The sequence below is a fragment of the Anopheles bellator genome, chromosome 2, assembly GCF_943735745.2.
Source record: "Anopheles bellator chromosome 2, idAnoBellAS_SP24_06.2, whole genome shotgun sequence".
Classification (NCBI taxonomy): domain Eukaryota; kingdom Metazoa; phylum Arthropoda; class Insecta; order Diptera; family Culicidae; genus Anopheles; species Anopheles bellator.
The window spans coordinates 74338492-74358741 of NC_071286.1; the positions used below are offsets into that span (position 1 = coordinate 74338492).

The following is a 20250-nucleotide window of genomic DNA, read 5'->3' on the forward strand; positions in this document are numbered from 1 at the left end:
CGAGCAAGCACCACTGGCCCATCCTCCCCCTCCCGCCTACCGGTCCTACCGGGTGTGAATACGTTCGTGTGACGCGAAAGCGTGTGCGTGAAGCGACCAGTGTGTGCTCGAGCCGAGTGTGTAAGTGAGACGTCACTCGATCGGATGAATGGACGTGGCGCCCGGAAGCTGCTCCGACCGCCCGTACGTGTGCATGCGCCCGTATGTGTGTGTGTCTGGTGTGTATGTGTGTAGGCATTTCTTTACATTGCGGACAAGGAGCTAGCATAGAAGCGTAGGCACTAGGGAATAGCGACACATTAGACACGCCGGACGGGTCGCTCCGAGCGAGCAGTTTGATGTGCTTCGGAGTCATTGTTAAGAGTAATTTATTAATTTATTTAACTTGTTGTTAGTGGTTCAAACTATTTATTAAACTTTATATTTATTTCGTGCTATTTCTCAACACTTCAACGTGGCAGAGGCACCGGAATCGATCCGGAATCCGGGAAAAAGGCAAGCAAAACACACGGAAACAGCAAACGGGGCTCCAACTTCGGGGGGGCGGCGGTGTAGAAAACAATAATGTGATTATTTTAATTTTACACACGAAAGAGCGTTAAATATAGAGCGGATCGGTGCTAGAAATTCGGAAACACTCTCGTCTCGTCGTTGTTTGCTTTGTTGGGCGATTTCTTTCCGCAAACGGAGAGCTAATCGAATCATCTCCCCCAGTGCCCTGTCGGCGCATGAAAAATGCAGGATAATTATCTATTAACTATGTCGCCCGAGGGCAGGACGGTGGGATTCGCCGAATCTCGGCACGGCGGCACTGCGGGCAGACGGTAGAAACTCCGCTGCCCTCCACCGGCAACAGGTTGGCTCGGGATGAAGGTTTTCTCCGGGTCGGGCAACACTTATCCTCGGAGCGCGTGCTGCCCGTTCGTTTCGTTTGACTTCTGTCCGGGAAAAGTTGAAGGATTATTTATTCACGAGCGCCAGTCGGTGTTGAATATTTGAACGGTACCATTTAAAACAATGTTTTCCCAGCGTAACGTGTACCGGTGGGCCTGGTCAGAGGCATGGACCATCGGTAGGGCCGTTTGAGAGTTGTGAACTAAAGTGATTTCACTTCAGACAACTAGTCGGCAGCCGATCTGTACGAATCTGATTGCAGCAGGAATTAAGTGAAACCGTTCCCAATCCGGCGTTCGTACATCGGATTCAATATCTTATTATATTTTCCGATTGGTAACGTAGAATGAGCTTTCAATTTCTTCTGATAAGTTTACTATTGTTTGTCCAGTGTATGAAGAATTTGCGCCAAAGTCAACATAATCCACCGAAACGAACCAGGCGCCTCCATCTCTCGCGCTCTCGTTTCCACCGATGCAGGCAAACGGTATTTGTGGTCTCTGTAGGATCCTTTAGTACCTTCGCAAACGATTACATTTTGGCAGCTCATTCAAACATATAACTCACAAAGTAAACCCATGTGTCATAGTCTTACCTACGTCGGTAGAGTCGCTCCGGTTTCCCTCTGGGAACATCCTTCTGCGAAAGGCTCCCCCAAGCATAGTGGCAGCCCACGGAAAACTCGTAACTCATATGACCATACCCTTCCTTTGTGCATCAAACCATAAAACTGGTGCACAAGAAATGCTATCGAAAGCTCCGCCGGGCGTTTGGCTCAAACTGGTGAAAGGAATTACTGTTTACATAGAATTATCTTCACTGCGCGTGTAACATTTTGCCACAAATGCTGGATCCATCGGGACACCATCTTCCAGGTCGAAGTAAAATGCTTCCCAACAGCAGCAGAAGCCCTTGCCGGCCAACCGTAGCCTCTCAACACCACGAAACTGTAAGAAACTATTTGCGAGAGAACGAAAAGTTATGTCTGCGTTGGTCCAGAAGGCGGAACCGCAACGAACGGCCAGTCGTGGGAGCTCGTAAATTTCGATCCTCCCTAGCCAAGGCTCCCTCCCGGCTGGGCGATTGCGGAGGCGAAAAAGTCTTCCAACTGCATCCTGCAGAGCAAGCTAGCAAGCACTGGAACACGTTCACCAAGTCCCCAGCACGGACCGAACCGAGTGGCTTCGTGGGCAAACCGTGTTACGTGAGTTCGCTGGAAGCTGATGTCAGCAAAAAAAGGTGCCAAACGAAGCGTCTCGGATGTCTCGAAGGCGAATCGCTCCGAGGTGGCCACCCCGGAGTATGCAAACTCGAGCACCGGATGGCCGGGCGTTGCCTCGACTCATATTTCTCCACACACACGCGTCATCAGCGCGTCGGAATACCTACGCAACGCCACTAAATCATCACGTTTGATAGGTTCGCAATAACGTCAATCATCATTTGCATTTTGGTGACGGAATCGAATCGAATGTCGGTTCGATTACGGTACCGAAATACGGAACTGTTCACCGTGGGTAGTCCAAATAATATTCCCACGTAGAATGTGTGTTGAATTAAGCACGAGAGAAGTATCTCAAATTCCGTTAGTTTCGCTACGGCAACTTCGCACGTCCAATCACGGCACATTAATAGGTTATGCAATTTTGATTATCTCCGTGATGCGCTGTTTTCCCGCCGTTCGCCATCTCCATCCCGATGTTTCGTAACGTTCTCGCCCAAGCAATCAATTCCGTGCGCCCACGTGTCGTCGGTCGCTCGTTATCCTATCTACGTCACTGGCACCGTTCTTGTCGCCGCGTGCCGCCATCAGCATCCCCCACAGTGGTCCCGAATGTGCATTTCAAAAGAGTGGCCCAATAAAACTTCTTTCCAACACACCGGTTCCACTTCCTTCCGGTAGCGCGATGCAGTGGCGAAGAGTGATACAGACAGAGATTGCGTTGTTCCTCGTGCCAGACTGTGATTGCGGTTTTCGGGTTCTTGCCTGCGGTTGAATCTCCCACTCGTCCGTGCTATTGTTGCGTTGTTGGTGGCGTCAGAAAAATGTGCTCGTTCGTGTGATGTGGTTGACCCCAAAAATAAAACAATACCAAATGCAAAAAAAGCGAAAAGTAAAGGGTTTCCCACCCATTCTGATTATGAGGGTTTTTCAGTTTTTTTTTATCATGATTTACATCATTCATAATTGTGGTTCTTACTTTTCGATCCAAATTGAAGAAAGCGGCAGGAAGTTCTTCTTTTTTTTCAACACACAAAGTTTCCGTTCATCTTCGTATCTCGGGAGACTTCCTTGTTCACTTCCGTGAAGCCTCAGAACCTTCGCAGCAATCATTCGAAGCCGTACATGGCCGTCATCGGTAATAATCATTCGCAAGCTTTACATGTCCTGAGACCAGTTCTAGGACAGGAACGGGAGAGCAACATTTTAGCTTCGCCACCGAGCACCGAGGTGTTTGTTTGGGGAGTTTGCGCACGAAACCGCCCGCTACCGACCTGGGGAGACCTGGAGATGAGAACGGAACAACGCTTCAGCGAACTTCACCGTGTACCGTGGCCACGGCGTAGGGGAATCAACCGAAAATCTTAGGGAAAACAATTTAAAGAGCGACCTCTCGGATAGCTCACACCGAGCGTGTGATTCATTGTGCTTGTTTTTTTATTATCTCCAAAAACTCATGCAAATGAACTCATTAGACGTCATTGTTCTTTCATTTACCATCTCTGAGGACCCCTTCTTAAGAACTACGCCGCACTCGTGTCGCTAACGCTAATCGCGTACTACAATGCTAGTGGCCCTACACTCACTGTAGCCGTATCAAGTGGCAACAATGCTTTTTAAAGTTCCCTATTTGAAGCCAATTTTAAATAAAAGCCTTTCTAAGTTAGCTAAGCTCGTTGCGATGATAGTTTGAGGGCAAACTTTTAATCGCTGCATGTAAAATTGTAACTAAAAAGTTCAAATTCCTCTCAATTTATTTTAGTGTGGCTCTTAACGCTTATGCTACCCGTACTAGAGAACTGACTAGTGCCGCCCGGCATGGAACCGTTTCAATGGTTGCTTGGTTTATGTCCTGACCATTAAAACACAACCGTTCACTTGAACACCCCAAAGACGAACAATCACAACCAACACAACATAAAACTTGCATCACGTCGACGCGATATCGCAGAACGCACCTAAAAAAAAGCAGGCCAGTGAGCTTGGCTGCCTGGAATCAGGAAATGAACACCGCAATGAACCCGAACTTGCGAGAGACTGAAAAGCTCTTTCCCATCCCGTTCATGAACTCGTTTAAGCTGCGGAGAGCGACATCCAATTCGCTCTCTCGGCCTGGGCCTCCCATGGCAGGGGAAGACATAAACACGTTTTGGCCGAGTCCTTGGTCAATTTAGTCCTTCTAGACCGCGCCGAAGCCTGCCAGTATACTCTTAACCGTGGCGTAGTACGTTTGCCAGAGCTCGGAAAACTCGGCCCCCACTTCCGAACGTTTCCTGAGCGCAAGGCCATCAGGGATTTGGCTGTTGGTTGGCTTTGGCATCAGTGTGCAAAAGAGGTGTTTGGTGGCAGCAAAAGCCCCGCCGAAAGGATACACCACACGGCGCGCAGTTAGGGCACCGAGCAGAATCCGTGCGAAGCGAAGGATCGTGACGAAAGTTTCGGCAAAAGGTAGTGTTTCTCGCGTTCGTTCAATCGCCTCGCATTTCCTGGGACGGCCACGAGTCTTGCCAGTGGCGTGGGGTGGTGTGCGTTTTTTTTGTGGTTTCCTTGGCTCCTACCGTTGAAAAACCTCCACAGTGCTTGGCTGCCAGCATCGGGTCAAGTGTCAGTGCGTTTCAGTTTGAGTGAAACTTTGCCCATAATCGTAGTTCATAACTTGTCCATCGCAGTTGGCCTCGTCGTCTAGGCGAACGCTTCTCCTCTGCATTTGAAGTAAGAAGCAAACAGAGATCGGTACCACCGCGAGTGGCGAGCATTTTGTGGCCCTGTTTGTGCTGTCTGCCTGTTTGTGTAACAATTACGGAATACTTGCCAGCTAGAACGTGCTTTGCGTCCGTTTTGTCGGTATATCCCCCGTTCCGTTTCCGTTGCCAGTGGAGCACAAGTGGTGATTTCCGGAAGATTTCCACCTTGCTTGTGCCCTTCGAAAAGAGTGACTGTCAGTTGATCGGAACGTTACATTCAAGAGAAATGTGAGAGATTTGTGAAACGAATGTGTGGAAAAGGTCGATCTATCGAATATTCGAACAGAGGGAAAGCTTGTGCAATCGTACAGACTATTATGGTGTTACCAACTGCAGTATTAGTAACTTAACATTGTATTTCACAATCCTCTTCTCAAGTAAATCAAGAGACAAAGCTTGCTATGATGCACGTACTTAAACATCATCATTTAACGATAGCTTAACTTTTTTTCATTTGAAAGGATTCGAAAGGATTTAGAACGTAGAACTAAAAGAGGATCATACTTAGTGGTGACAAGTTTTGGGCAGTGTTTTATTATGTCTGTTAACCTTTTCCTATGCCCCTATGATTTATTTGGACGTAACTGTTTCAGTTAAATTTTTCCATGGTTCAAGTTCCAAGAACAAACTTTCAAACTATTACGAAGCCCCACGCTTCAAGATATTCCCACTCCGTGTGCTCGAAGGAATTCCAGGCTCGCCTCCAGACGGATAAATAGTGCATAGCTCTTTCGCCGTTACCCGCTGGGAGTTTTAATTTGATAAACATGCCACCTGGGCCCCGTAGATCCACGGAACCATTATTATTACGAACTTTATCGGCAAAAGTCCAAAGTTCATGGTGGAGGCTTGCACACACGATCCCCTGACTCCCCTGTGGTTCCTTACAGGACTGGCCGGAAGTCCACCGTTCCGGGCAACTTTCCAGTGCCCGCCGCGGGGAGTTAAGGTGTTAATTTTACTATTTTCCTTTCTTCCCACGCGGAAGTCAACAAACAATCATCAACCGTGCGGATGGGGAGTATTTGCAGCGGAACGATGTGTGGAGCCATCGGGGATTGTAATTAAAACAAGGCCATAATACTCACGCCAGTGATAAATAACCGTTATCCGGTTGGTTCCTTCGTGGTCGGAATCGCCAGGCGACAGTTTAATGTCCATTACGACACTGCTGAAGTTTTAAAATTATTTTTAATTGCCTTGCAAAAAATATGGAATCGAGCTTTTCTTACGTAATTCTCGATGCCCGTAGATTGTGATTGGAAGAATTGGATAGCGTCTCTGCCGAGAATCCTCGAGAAGTATTGTCTTTTGAATAATTTACCTTCCAATCGTTCACGGGCTTAGTATCGATTAGCGATTGAAAATCCGTTGGAATATTTATCGTGGCAATCTTGCTTCGTGCCATTCAGCAGTGCGTCTGGCAGAGTCCTCTTTCAGTGTTTTCCATTACAAAGCCTTCTCGCCTGTACCGTGTGTCCATTAGGGACAGCGTAGAGCAGTGGAGAAAGTAACACAACCCACATCAACCTCGGGCCGCGGCATGCAACCCGCTTTTCCTCTCAGCCCACCGTTCGCTGTAACGGCGTATGCTGTCCTCGTGTGTCACGAAACGTTTGAATGTCATTTGACCCCAGCGAGTGCGCTCGTCTCACGTCGCACGGCACGACCTTTCGCCTTTTGCCGTTTCTGCTGTGGAAACGAAGGGAAAAAAGCACCATGCACACGGAGTTGGCTAACCCTGGCGTCAAGTTCATTGAGTTTGCGGGCAACGGGCACCGGAATCGTTTGCATAAACTTTGCATAAATACCATGCCCACCGCGGGTGACATCCGAGCAGCTCGTTCTAGGAGTTCTAAGAAAGCGAAATGAGTTTTTGTTTTTGCCACCGTTCGGGACACGAATTTACATTTCCACACAACGACAGAAATGCGCCTCGCCGGAAAGTGCACAAATGACACGCGAAACCACAAATGCACCGGAGAGTCAGAGATGATTGATTGCGGTTGGCAGGGCCGTCACCCAACGCACGTTCCCACAACGAACCGAGCAAAGTGGTTCAATTATTTAAATTAGACTTTAAGAATATTTAAGAATCGGAACATCGAAGCAGAATGGATTACGAAACTCCACGAGCCATACGTGTTGGCCAGAACGGACGGCCAGGTTTTAGGCAGCATTTCTGCCCATCTATCCTTTCGAACCACCGTTCCATGAAATTAAATCCATTCTCCAAATTTGTTCGTTTCCAGCCGTTGGTCCCGTCGGGGTCCCGAGTCCGTTATCGAAACCCTGTTTTTGCTACAGGACCACGATAAAAATCCAATCCCGCAAAAACGCTGCTCCCATCGACGCAGGGAACATCCATGGCTTTATTTGTTTCGTTCTTTTTTCTGTTTGTGTTTGCAGCGGTATCATCATCAACATGAAATCTCCTGCCCTGTGGATGGCCATCGGTGCGATTCTACTGCTCGGCGGAAGCGTGAACGCGTGGGGCGGACTGTTCAATAGGTTTTCGCCGGAAATGCTCACCAACCTGGGCTACGGGAGCCACGGTGGAGCCTACCGTCCGCAGTCGTTTCTTCAGGTACGTTTATGCTGTAGAACCTCTGAACACAACAAATTACCCGATTTTAGCCCTTCCAATCCTGAACACAAACTAAAGAAGACTAGAAGAAGCGATACCGAGATGATTACATTGTTCATCATAATTAAATGTATGACAGAACCTACGTTGAGGAAATTTGGATTAAAGTGAAACGATTTTTCGAACCACTCTGAAGCCAAGTTCCTGTATTTCAACGATTACACGTTCGTGGCGCAGATCCCTTGGAATACCCTTGCCCATTCATTCGGTCTTATGTGGGCAAACATAAAAAAGTTCACGTACCAACGGTCACCTCGAGCTCGGTGGGCAGCGACTCTATTCCGTGACTACTGTTGGGTACCTTTATGGCTGGTTGACCCCTTTTCCGCTATTTATGCTGTTATGAAGCCCTGGACAGATATTTGCTACTATCGTACCACACCTTGCAACATCCCTCGAGACAACCTCCTGACCACGGTATGGTCCTCCTTTGTATTGTGTCTGTTATTTTTGAAACCACACTCTGTTTCACTTCCGACCAATGAAAGCGAAGCAATTTGAAAAAGGAAGTACCACTCACGCTCACGACAAATGGACCCACGGTCACCAATGTGCGTGCACTGTGGGCAATAACGGAAGAGAACCTTAACCTCCGGTGGTTGGTTAATGTTGTTCGAGTAAAAGTTAAGAAAATATCCTGAAAAATTGTATGAAAGCGTTTTCGCGAATTTTGTAACAACATTGGACGGGGCTGCCCGTTTTGCCGATGGCGTGTTGGTGAACCGTTAACGCTAGAGCATAATTTATCATGCTCTTAGCACGATCGAAGATACGCTGCGTACGATTGCGATGGGAGCGCAAAATGCAATGTATTTTTATGCAGAAAATTCATGTATATTTTAGTAGTGAAAAACGGAGGAAAAACAGAAAACATTTTTGAATGTAGATATTATGCATTCTGGCGCTGACCTTAATTTAAATAAATTCTTGCCACGTTCCCCTTCGCATAACTTTCTTTGCTCTTTCTCTCCGATTTGTTTTCTACGGAATTTAACAAAGGACAGCGTTTTGATATAAAAAAAATTGCTAACCACGAAGCAATAAACTGCTGCACGTCATAAACAGCGTGGAGCACTGGCCACGGACAGCCACAAAATGTGTGTAATATAAACGACGCACAATCTGCTCCGAAATCTGCATATTGATCAAATAAAAACCATCGCGTGAGGTGTGCCAGCCGAGTCCGAGTCCGGATTTGGGTGTTTTGCGACGCGTAAATTCACCGCCATCGTCCACGCCTCGGTGACCGACCTGGTCTGGGTTGGTGAAAACTAATTACGCACTATCGCCAACATTTCTGGCAACTTTTCATCTAATTTACCAAATCCGGAACGGAGCCAAACAGTGCGAATGCGTGCCGAAACCGAAAGTGTCATCGAAAAAACACGGACCGTAACAGCATTTACATGGTAATTTGATCTCTACCACAGACCACACGAACGTATTCGCAGTAAGGATTCTGTGCCCCGACCCCGACGGTGGACGATGCGAGCGTTTCACCAAGCCTCATATTTTGGAATATTCGCTCCGTGCCCGAGTTCCGTGCGAATGGGCCCCACGTACGCTGGAACGTACGGTGGAACTAATATGGCGTCGCCAATCTCAGGCGTGGCACTGTTTGGCGAGATTACATACCGTGCCGCATAAATATTGATCTACAGGGGCCGACCCCAGAAGCGAATTTACTGGTCTAATTTCATTAGACTTAACACGCGCCCGGAACATTCCGAGTGCCGGCGGCTATGCCGAAATGTGCTTCCTCCTTCACCGAACTCGGCACTTACTTTACGACATAAAACTTTCAACCGTGAACGTGACTGCCGTGATCGGAAATTAGAGCCGAAAGCGTCCCAACGCAAAGCCAACCGGGACAAACTCGGTCGAGCAGATTTTCGCAGAATTTCCTACAATTTCGATTCACTGAAGCAGAAATGGTAGAACGATGAAAGGTGTAGGTCCTTGACAGAGCACGTTGACACGTCGTTGAAGTTGTTCAACTAAACACTGGCTAAGTGATTCTACTTTAAATGGAAGAAAAGAATGACACTTTAATGGCTTTTGAATGACTCGAATGTGATACATAGCCAGTCGTGAGAAGTTTCATTAGGACACCTTACAAACGGATTAACATACTGAATGGCCTATTTATTCCGAAATCCAATTCTCATAACAATCTTCAATCTACTGCATTGCTAATGGAGCTTCCGGCTAACGATCTCTGCCTGCCTGCCGTTGCGGTTCCATTTCAGAACGAGATTCTCGACGAGGAGCAACAGAGCCCACGGTACGAGGAGGATCCGTGCTACCCTCGAACCTGCTCGGCCAACGAATACTGCTGCCCTGGATACATCTGCATAGCCGTAGACGGTGGTAAGTGTCGCACCGCCTTTCTAGACGTGTTCCACATAAGTGAATGCCCAGCTGTCCACCCTGTCCGAATTATTGATGACGCATACTAATGCTCTGGCCATTTTCTTTGCTGACCGGCCAGCAATCGGCCTTTCATGTCCTTCACGAAGGACCGATACTTGGGCGGAGGTGAACAACTGTATATTCTTAGCCTATGTTCTACCTTTCGCCCGAAGCCTTTTGAAGTTTTTGCCCGAAAAGAGCGCAAAGTAAATATTAATCAATCATAAGAACACACGCCAATCTGCTGTTTCGCTTTATTTTGGGTGCGAAAAAGCAACCTTTTGGGCGAAATACTAAAACAAACCGAGCGTTCGGAATGGGTTGGACGGCCAAAAGCGTAGGACACGGCCAACAGTGAACCCCCTTTCAAAGGGTGCCCCTTTCTTATTGCATCTTCTCGCTTTTCCCAGTACTTTACGCAGTTTTTTAACCAATTTCTTAGCGCTTGTCGAAGAACCGCGGAGCAGAACTTTGAAGTGTGCGTATATTTACTGATTTTATGTTCATGTTTGCGCTTGGGGTATTCTTCGCGGACTCGTTCTGCAGACAACCACCGGCGAAGCTTTCTGGCCGGTGTCGTATTTCGGTGCTCCGGCACCACAACAATCCAGTGCCACCAGTTATTTCGGTTTAGATTCCGAAAATCTGGCCACACAACAATCACACTTTCGTCGAAGTGAACCACGCGCCACATAATTACCTGGCAGGCAAACTTCTTCTTTCGAACGAGCGGACGACTCACAGTCTCTGCTACCGGGGCTCGGTTCTAAAATCGGCTCTCAGCTCTGGCTCTGGGAAAAGTGATTAAAAGTCAGTCGCCTCGAAAGAGCTCATCAAAAGCGCTGCGAGTCTTCCGGAGCAGAACCGGAGCTCCGCAAACGTAGAATGAAATTACATTTTGACTTAAAACCATACCTTTTCTTCTGCATAGTTGTGTGTCCTTTGGGGCAGCTTTGGGGCCCTGGTCTACAGTCTCCCACGCTGGTCGTTTCAAACTGGCGCCGGAGAAGAATCTGTGCCACCGAAGCGCGTTGGAGCAGATAGAAAAAGGTCGGACTGGATAATGCTACGGAACAGCCGTTCCATCAACGATTGGATTATTGGCTCTGTTTGTTACAACATTTTATGACCCGCGCAACTTATCGCCTGGACTCACGCCAGACGCTTCTGGCAGCCACGAAACCTCAATCTTAATCTCCCCGGGCCGGGGAAGGTCGATCCGAAAATCCTCTGTCATTCTGTGTTTTCTCGTCCTGTCGCTTTTCTCCATCACTCATCATACTTTCGGCTGCCGTTCCTTTTTTTCTTCCCTCCTAACGGGGACATTCTTCAACGGGTTTGTCGAGTCGGGATACTACCCTAAGAACACTTTATGGCAGAGAGAAAACCCGTCACGGTGGATTTAGTCGTCATCTTTTCGTTGTTGGCATTGATTTGGCCTCCATCTCCACCGGTGATGGCGGTGACCGGGAAAATGGACGCCCTTCTTCCGGGGTCGAGGCTATAATCGATGTCCCCGGTTAGCTCGGCCTGGGAGGTTTGGGTCGAAAATCGAACGGTTTCCGCGGTGACAGCACCGGATTGACCTTGGATTGAAACCGGTTTTCGGCCGTTGTTTTTAGAATAACTTGTAAACTCTTTAGAATGGGCAAAAAAGGTACCCGCTAAAGGGTTTGCAATAGGACCCCGGAAAATTGTAAGAAAACCCGTTCGTTGAAAATCCTTTTCCGACTACCCACCACCAGTCAGACGATCAAATTACAGCATGGAAACCACCGAATGGGTACCCTTCTCTCATCCGCGGTGTCATCTGCAAGCGTTCGGGTAACTTCATAAATATCTTGCGGCAAAATGTCAAATTGGCCGAGCTTAGTTTGATCCGTCCTGCGGACCGACCGGGCCAAAAAAAGCACAAAAAAGAACATGAACAAGTTTCACTTTGTTCGGGCCAAATTTCCGCCCCGGCCAGCGGCGGTGTCGTCGTCGAATGTCAAAATTACCTCTATTGGTGTTATACGTGCGGTTGTCGTGGGTCTTACGGGCAACCTACACGTATGTCGGCCGGGGGGTACACGACGAGTACAAACATGACACTGCCGCCTTCGGGTGTGCTGCTTCTGCTGTCAGTTTCGATCCGGCCAGGGGCCTGCGGAACCGGTTCCAACTGGCTAGATACGGCGCGGTACGGTTGAATGTTTTATGGGTCTTACCGCACCGACGCGAAGGACTCGTGGCCGTTGTGGCCTCTTCAGAACAAGACCCTGGGGAAATGTTTTTTTTTGTACATATTCTTCTACCTCCTTTCTTTCTGTTTACAGTTGTCTGTATTATTTTTGCCATGTTCCGGGGCCACATATGTTGAGAAGAACGATGGAGCTCTGGAGCGGGTAGCGGAGAAAAGTTTACCGAAACAATGGGTACACCTTCCGGAGGGCCTCTCGGGCCTCTCTGGTTCTATTGACTCGGGCAAACCGGGCATCGATCAACAAGGAATCGGTTCAACTACAAGCATCACTGCCCCTGTGATGTGCACGGCCGCCGAAGATACACACAATGGCTGCTCTCGCCATAGCCATAGCCCTCGAGAGACCTTTTCTTTTCCTTCAACATCACTTCATCCGGAACAAAAAAGCGCCCGATGAAGGGTTTACGCCCTTCGTGGGCAGGAATTGAAAAACGGAAGCCTTTGTCGTCGCTGAATCCAACCGGTAGTTGCCGATTGTATGTAAAAAGAAATTCGTTGCGATTGTACATTGATTAGGTTAACCGTCAACCAAGTTCAACAAACCAAGAGTTTGACGTCAATCCAACATGTTTTTACAACCCACCGGGAGTTAATTGCAATATGACGCACGTGGTGACGCCGTGGTTCGAAAAAGGGCTGCCCACTGCTTAGTTGCAAATATTTATCGGAAACATTCACGGGCGTGACCATTACCGGTCACGGTTTCCGTTTGTCATAGGTTAAAAATAACCTCCTGAAGCGACCTTCGTCAAACACCGATAACCAGGCGTCTCCATCGATGATGATCGATAGCGCCCCGGCGTGGCGTCGGTCCTGCTGGGACGGACAGCGTTTGCCGCCCTTTTTTTATCAATCGCCAACTGCTACAGCCTGTCCCAAATCAACCGTGCTGTGCGGGACGTCAGTACAATCATATCCCGTGTGCACCGGGAGGTGACAATTTTTCGGTCCCCTGTTCCGTTGGTCAATCATGGAAATTGGCAGGATATAAAATGTATCCCATTTTAAAAACCGCCCACCCGGGGGCATCGCAATCATGAATTTTATCATTCAATTCTATGTATGATTAAAATTTCACCGTTTTTATGTTTGGAGTTATTGTTTCGCATAATCCGGCAGCGGCAGATTAAGCGGTGTGTGGAGGTGCGCAAATAAATTGCTCCACAGATAACGTGTTCGCGTGTATTAAAACTTTTACCTTAATCCTTCCAGCTGAACAAAATGTTTATTGCTTGCGTGTTGCGTGTGGGTAAGGTATCCGGAAGCCCCCGGAAGCCCCCGGAAGCCCTAACAATATCCCTAAAAGCTTCCCGGACTTTTTAAGCACCTTCCTCCGGCACAGAGTGCATGGAATAGAATATGAATTCATAATTGCTAGCCACATACAGTGGAGATTCGCCGCATTTTTTTACAAGTTGGCCATCATCGTCATCGCATACAACCATCAGTACTCAAGTGTTCCAGAGTATTTGCATAGCAACGTAACGAACCGTATGGTGAACGGAAATGGCTAACAAAGCAAATGGCCATTATTGTTTCTTGGTTTTCTTTGAAACTTAATTAAAACAAATAGAAAATAGCACTAACGAACGCTTCGCCGTTCTTTCCAGTTAAAGGCCTGTGCATGCCGATGTACGGCCGGAAGTATGGCGAACTGTGTCGGCACGACTCTGACTGCGAATCCGGGCTCATCTGCGACATTTCCGCCCTGAGCGGTGCCAGCGTCTGCCGACCACCGACAATCGTGGCCAAGCAGTACGGTGAAGATTGCATCTCCTCCAGCGATTGTGATATAACACGGTAAGAGCCATCGATCGTATCGTGTTGAGAAAGGTATTATTTAAAGAGTCACGAAAACATCGACTATCCAGATAATGGCACGAAAGACTGTTTCTCTATAATGACATCTTCTTGAGACGATAATAGCGATAAGACCGAATGGGCAATCCTACCGGTAAAGGATAGTACGACGAAACGACACATTAGCCGATAAATCCTTTTCCGACAACTACCGCCGTAGCTTGCCCGCCAGAAGCAAGGCGAGCGTCTATCCGAGTATCTTGTCGATTCCAGCTCGTCATTACATTTATTACATTGCTTCTCGTTCATTTCTTTCGTCTTCCAGTGGTCTCTGCTGCCAGGTGCAGAGAAGACATCGACAAGTGCCCCGTAAGGTAAGCTTTAATGATTAGCTTCCGTTGCGTATGGCCCCCCGCTAAGCTAACGGCTCCATTAACCTTCATCACGAGACCACCGAGTGGTGTTTGAGCTGAATGGGCAGACTCTTTGCTATGTATTTCTGTGGTGATTTTAGCACCCTTTTTTCTCCTGTGCTTCCCAGGTTTGCTCCTACTTCAAGGATCCTCTACTCTGCATCGGGACGGTCGCCGCCGACCAGGTAAGTTGCTGGAGCTGGCCGATGTTGCCACTATGTTACACAATTATCGCCTTTAATTTTGAAATAGTTTTGTAAGCTCTTGCGGCAAATTAATCAAAAAGTTTATACCGGTGACGGCCTAATACTCCCTGTTTTCCCACAGGTTAAGCATCAGATTGAACACACCGCCGGGGAGAAGCGTATCATCTACAATAAGCACTAAGCGCCTGATGTCCACCGATACGCAAACAGATCAACAGGCGTTATCATTAGTTCTCACATTATGATCCCAGCATAAGTTTTCTCTCTTGTGATGAGTATGTAAAAAGATTACCGCTTGGTTAGAGAAATCTTCACCAGCTAAGAAGTACGAAAATTGAAACGAAACATGCTTCATTTAAAGCTGACAGCCCACACAGTTCTATAGCACGGAATCAAAACCCGGAACACTACCAGATACTATATATTGAACCCAATAGAAAGATTCTGAACTGACGAATGTACGAAACCAAATAGAACTACGGAAGCCGCATACCTGCCGGTGCATCCCGGGAAGGTAATGCGAAAGCCATGATAAACCCACAACTAATACATATCACTGATTGTCCTTAGCTTACGGTTAAGCATTTTAACACAAACGTTCATGAAGTACGAGAATTTTAAAACCACACAGGCACGATGGTGAGACAAGTTTTACACAAGCATTATTTTACTACCGTTTGATAATTGTTCACCTAAAAAACTACAGGGCGATGCAGCTAAATGCGCATTCGCCAAAAAAATGCTTTGATTTCTGCCCGCTGAGATCATCGGATCTAGCACAGCTAAGCCAACCGATACTTTCGCAGAGAGACGGATTGTTTCGAAACTGTTTTGGCATTCCACAACTGACGAAAATGAGGGACAGAAACGAACCGAAAGCATGAGCCACCAGCGCGAGGAAGGTCTTACAAATGCCTGTCGGATGTAGGTCGTGGTATTTTTCAATGAATCGCTGTTTACTACTAAACTTCTTCAATGTCCCACTTACGGGGCGACGCTAAGTGTATAGCACTCGAACTTTTCACACAACGCAACACAAAAAGAATCTTAAGAAATTGTAATTCTCTTTTCGATACGATGTGACTTACTTCAGATGTTGTTACCATTATTCACTATATACATTCCGATTCAGATACATTTATCGGTACTTTATCAACGCGGCATGTTGTCCTCCTAACTGCCCCACTCGGCGGCTTGTACGATAAGCGGCACGGCATGGGTGATACGACGGAAGCTAGCTTCACAATCTTCGTCCATTACAGTGAACAATTAAAATACATGCATAATATTGATTGAAAACAATACAATAAATACCCTTGCTGATATAATCGGTTCTTATGCAATGAAAACATATCGTTATACACACAATATACTAAATATATACATATATACATATACATACGATGGTGGCAGTTGGAGGGCGGGAGAAAGTTTAAAAAATCAAATCCAAATCTGCTAACAATCCCCTCGCCCCACTTCGTAGACTAAGAAATACAATCCTACAGTCCGCTTCCGGTGATCCGGTACCGGCCGAGCGGTCAAAAACCTAAGCAAAATAAACAGAAAAACTACCAACAAACTAGCGAGAAAAGAAAACGTTTAAAAACTCAATGAAAAAAAAACAGAAAAAACTTTACATTCATACTGGCTGAGGCATTTTGATCTTATAACCCATCCTTACATACATTAAATGTAAAGTTGCTACTGCATGGCGATCGAGCATAGTTTCGGAAGCGCAAAGAGCGAGTTGCGATTGTTCGAAGTTGGAGTACCGGACTCGAGTGAAGTGAGTGAAACATGGCCACTACTCTATACAACACGACACACAAACAGTAGAAGAAGTTATGGTTGAATCAATGGAAAGCTGTTCAAAACCAATTTATCTAGTTCAACAACAAAGAAATGAAACAAAAGAAAGGATAGTGATTAGCACGAAGAAACCCTACTGTTGGTGGGAGATGTATGAAGAGGAGAAGAAAAGTTCTTATGATAACCATATTTCCAACGAGAACTCGACCCAACCGGAAGGGACACGCAGAGCAATGCTCGTGGACAGCGGGGGCCTTTAATCGGGGTACCGTTCAACCTTTGCTCCCTGCGCTACGGAACGCGGAACTTCACGAACGGCCCCTTACGACCCGAGCCTCTAGACAGGAGCCAAACTTTCGCTAAACAAACACCACACGGCACGCCTATGAACGGGAGAAAAGATCCAAATTTTTAATAGCAAATATTTCCATTCGAAGACGACTAAACGTTGCTGAGTGAAACACGATCCTGTCCGTGCGTCCGCGCCTTCCGAGGGGATGAAGAGCGAACCAGCCCATTAAAGGACTCGCCCAGCCCGCGTGTCCCCGCGTGATTTCCTTTGCGGAACGCGTTCATTCGCAAGGCGCCCACCCCGCCAGTTTGCCAAGGGTGAGGCTCACAACACAACAACAACGTCGATTGTCCATCGCAATCGCACCGACCGTTCGCGGCGAATGAACCCGCCCAGCGAAGGGGGTCACGCCACACAAACCGATCCGACTATCAAGTACATATCCCTATTGATTATGATCATGAGTGAGCCCTTCGATTGTAACGACAGTGAAGATCAATGACATATCAGTGTACAAATATAAGAATCCTAACATCCCGCAGTGGAAGCCCGCACACCTTCTACAGACACCCTTACCGCAGTAGAACTAGAGTAGCCTAACTAGCCTGGCCAAGGCACCAGATACATATCAGCAGAACGCAGAGTTTTAACAATCTATCCACGGAGCGGAACGCAGCCTGCGCATCCGAGGAGAGTGTCAGCATGCATCTCTTGCAAACAATATCAATAACAACACTACGACATAAGACCACGTACTTCTTGTTAACAGGAATTAGACTATCGGCGGAACCCGGTTGAATGCCGGTTTTGTCCCGATCCAAGAGAAACCCAATCAAAATGTAACATTTCCTTGCACTACGTTGCGTGCACTTGTTTCATTTCGTTTCGAGCAGATCAAAACTGGAGAGAGTTTATAAGTGATAGCCACAGCAAAAAAAATAGAATAATGTCCAAGACGATGTTTTTTTTAAATTAAAATCGCTTTATTATTGAAAGATCAGCACCTCAGTTATGCGAGATGGTTTGCGAGAACCGGGTAAAGGCATCACCGTTGACTGCATTTGGTCCATTGTCCTTTTTATGTTGTGCATGCAACGTAGCCCCCTGAAACGACGACCCATTGAAGAGTCATAGAAATATGATTGAAGAACAAATAGAAACTATGTGTGTACATCTCTTGAATCGGTGCGTTTTGTTTCACTTCTTTTATCCGAAATCCGTACCGCGAGTCCCAAAAGGTGGCGGCTTTAAAACTCTGGTAGAGTTTTGTTTCTAGTTTTTATTTATCGAATGTTTTGCCTCGAATGCTTGGATGAATTGCTGCATCTCACTCGTCATCGTGGTCAGCTCTTCGATCGCACAGGCTATGGATTGGCGTTGTGCTTGACAATCGCGTTCGCTGCATTTCGCGGCCGGCTCAGAAGCTTCACCTGCCGTTTTCGGCGAAAACCCGGCACTAATCCATTGCGAAACACTTTGGGACGCTTCCAGCAACGACGGCGCATAAAAATCACCTACGATACTCAGTTGAGCCGTGGCTACTTCCGTAGTCGCACACAAAGTTGGCGGAGCGTTAGATACGCCGGTCGCAGATTTGCCCTCCACAAGAAACGTTTTCATCGGTGAATCACCGAACAGCGGTGGAGATGTTTGACCGAAATCCAGCTCCTTCGTAAGCTCAATATCGTCTTCCTCTTCCAGCATCAGCTCATTCTCGCGTATCTCGTCACTATCGTCGATCGAAAGCATCGTTTTGTTAACACAAATTCCCTCGCCCGAAATGGTGGCCTCCATCTGGCTAGCTTCACGCAAACTGGCGAATGCTGAATGTGCTTGGTCGGAACGAAACTGTTGCCGGACACTGTTATCCGCCAGGCCCTCTGATACGACGGAACTGTGTGCTTTGCTTGCACATGTTTCTTTTTTCGTACGCCTCGGGGTAGAAATTGTATATTTGTACATTTTTCAGACACCAGCTCAGGGACACTAGCTGGCTATTCAGAACCTCAGAGAGCTACCGACTTGTTCCACGGGATGAAAGTTCAATATCCGTTGCTAGTGGCAACGGGTGAAACTGTTATTGAAATTTCTGTTTCTATTTAGCCTCGTACTGGCTGTTGCCATAGTAGGCATCGTTTTTCGCAAGAACGAAACGGCCAGTGCGTTTTTTTATACATAACGCAAATAATCTAATTTTGGCAATTTTTTGAATCGGTCTGTGGTAAATGTAACGCGAGGCTGTCGAAATGTAAGGTACAAAAATATTTTATTCTACTGCAATCTTCATCCGGTACAGTGAAACTTAACCATGATACAAGCCAGCCAACGCTTCCTGTATGGCTCGGAGGCACGACACGTTTGTTTGGAATCCACCCGTTTTTTCAGATACAGTTTCAGCTCTGCAAATTAAGAGGACAACCAATTTAGAAAAGGTCACTTTCTAGCAGTTAGAAACTGAACGCCACCTACCTTATATGCCTAATATATCCATTGCTGATCACTTCGGCTAGGCTAGGCGGTGCAAGACCATCCGAAGAAAACTCTTGGCCCTCGTACACGTACAGTGGTCCCTCGTCCGGTTTCGGTACCGGCAGAAACCCGTGCTGTCCTTGAAAGCCGGTCGCGATACCCGAGGAGAAGTGTGTCTGCTTCGGTGCCGGCGGTGGTGCCATCGATTTTGATAGCTGAATCTGGGTTTGCTCAGCTTTTTGCGAAAATTTATCCACTATCGCGCTAGCATCCTCGTAGCTGGCCATCAGCGAATCGATCAGCTCTTCCTTGTTTTTCGTTTTCAGCTTCCGATTTTCCGCCTCGATCATCGCTAGTTCTTTTCGCCGCTGCTCGAACTGCTCCTTCTCGAGCTCTACGATTTGCTCCAGCTCTAGCTCATCTTTGCTTAGTTTGGTTTTGTTTTTCAGAATTACGTCGCGATTGTCGCGCTTAAACTGTTCGATCCGCTTGTTCGTGTTGATGATGTCGATGTTGTTGCACAGGTTAAACACTATCTCTTCGATCACCTCTAGATAGTTGTTGTACTCGTCGAGCGATGCGAAATCGTCTTCTTTTTTGTTGAAATCCTTCAGAATGCGCTTGCGAATCTGCACCTCCTTATCAACGTTAGAATCCTCGAATAGTTGCACCCGGAAATTGCTTCTTCGCAGCGCCACACCGCACTCGGGACAGGACCCGGATCCTTTTAGGAACAGTAGCTCTACGCAGCTTTCACATAGTGTGTGGCCACAAACGTTGACCATCAGCTTGAGCGATGGATTGCGGTATTTTGTTGTTTTACAACGGGGACAAACCTGATCGTCCATGGCTTTTATTATCAGCAGCGTTTAATAAATTAACAAACTATCCCTTATACTAACACCAAGCTTAGGATTCCGCGCGAGAATGTAAACAAACCAACTGACAAGAAAACTGGCAAGAAAAGAAAATGTCTCTTTTGCTTATGCAAGAAAATATGGCTTTTTCAAAACCAGCTGTCACAATTTATGTCGTGAAATATTTCATCATACATTTTCGAATAGCTCGTTAAGGCTTTTATATTGAAATATTGTGGA

General features: G+C 47.0%; 3 protein-coding genes across 3 annotated transcripts; 1 reads left to right on the top strand and 2 right to left on the bottom strand.

The window, feature by feature from the left end:
- Positions 1–4411: 4411 nt before the first annotated feature.
- LOC131212418 (ITG-like peptide) lies at positions 4412–17860 on the top strand. The gene is made up of 7 exons (XM_058206277.1): positions 4412–4564; positions 7270–7447; positions 9757–9877; positions 13775–13964; positions 14290–14338; positions 14506–14562; positions 14705–17860. Exons 2-7 carry the CDS (start codon positions 7286–7288, stop codon positions 14762–14764), a joined length of 639 nt encoding a protein of 212 aa, XP_058062260.1. The 5' UTR covers positions 4412–4564; positions 7270–7285; the 3' UTR covers positions 14765–17860.
- Positions 17861–17956: 96 nt separating this feature from the next.
- Positions 17957–18467, bottom strand: LOC131208040 (uncharacterized). Its single transcript, XM_058200683.1, has one exon. It carries the CDS (start codon positions 18431–18433, stop codon positions 17957–17959), a length of 477 nt encoding a protein of 158 aa, XP_058056666.1. The 5' UTR covers positions 18434–18467.
- A 477-nt stretch (positions 18468–18944) lies between these two features.
- LOC131210401 (CDK-activating kinase assembly factor MAT1) lies at positions 18945–20040 on the bottom strand. Its single transcript, XM_058203642.1, has 2 exons — positions 19154–20040; positions 18945–19083 (listed from the first exon to the last, which is right to left on the bottom strand). Exons 1-2 carry the CDS (start codon positions 19999–20001, stop codon positions 18987–18989), a joined length of 945 nt encoding a protein of 314 aa, XP_058059625.1. The 5' UTR covers positions 20002–20040; the 3' UTR covers positions 18945–18986.
- Between the last annotated feature and the right edge of the window lie 210 nt (positions 20041–20250).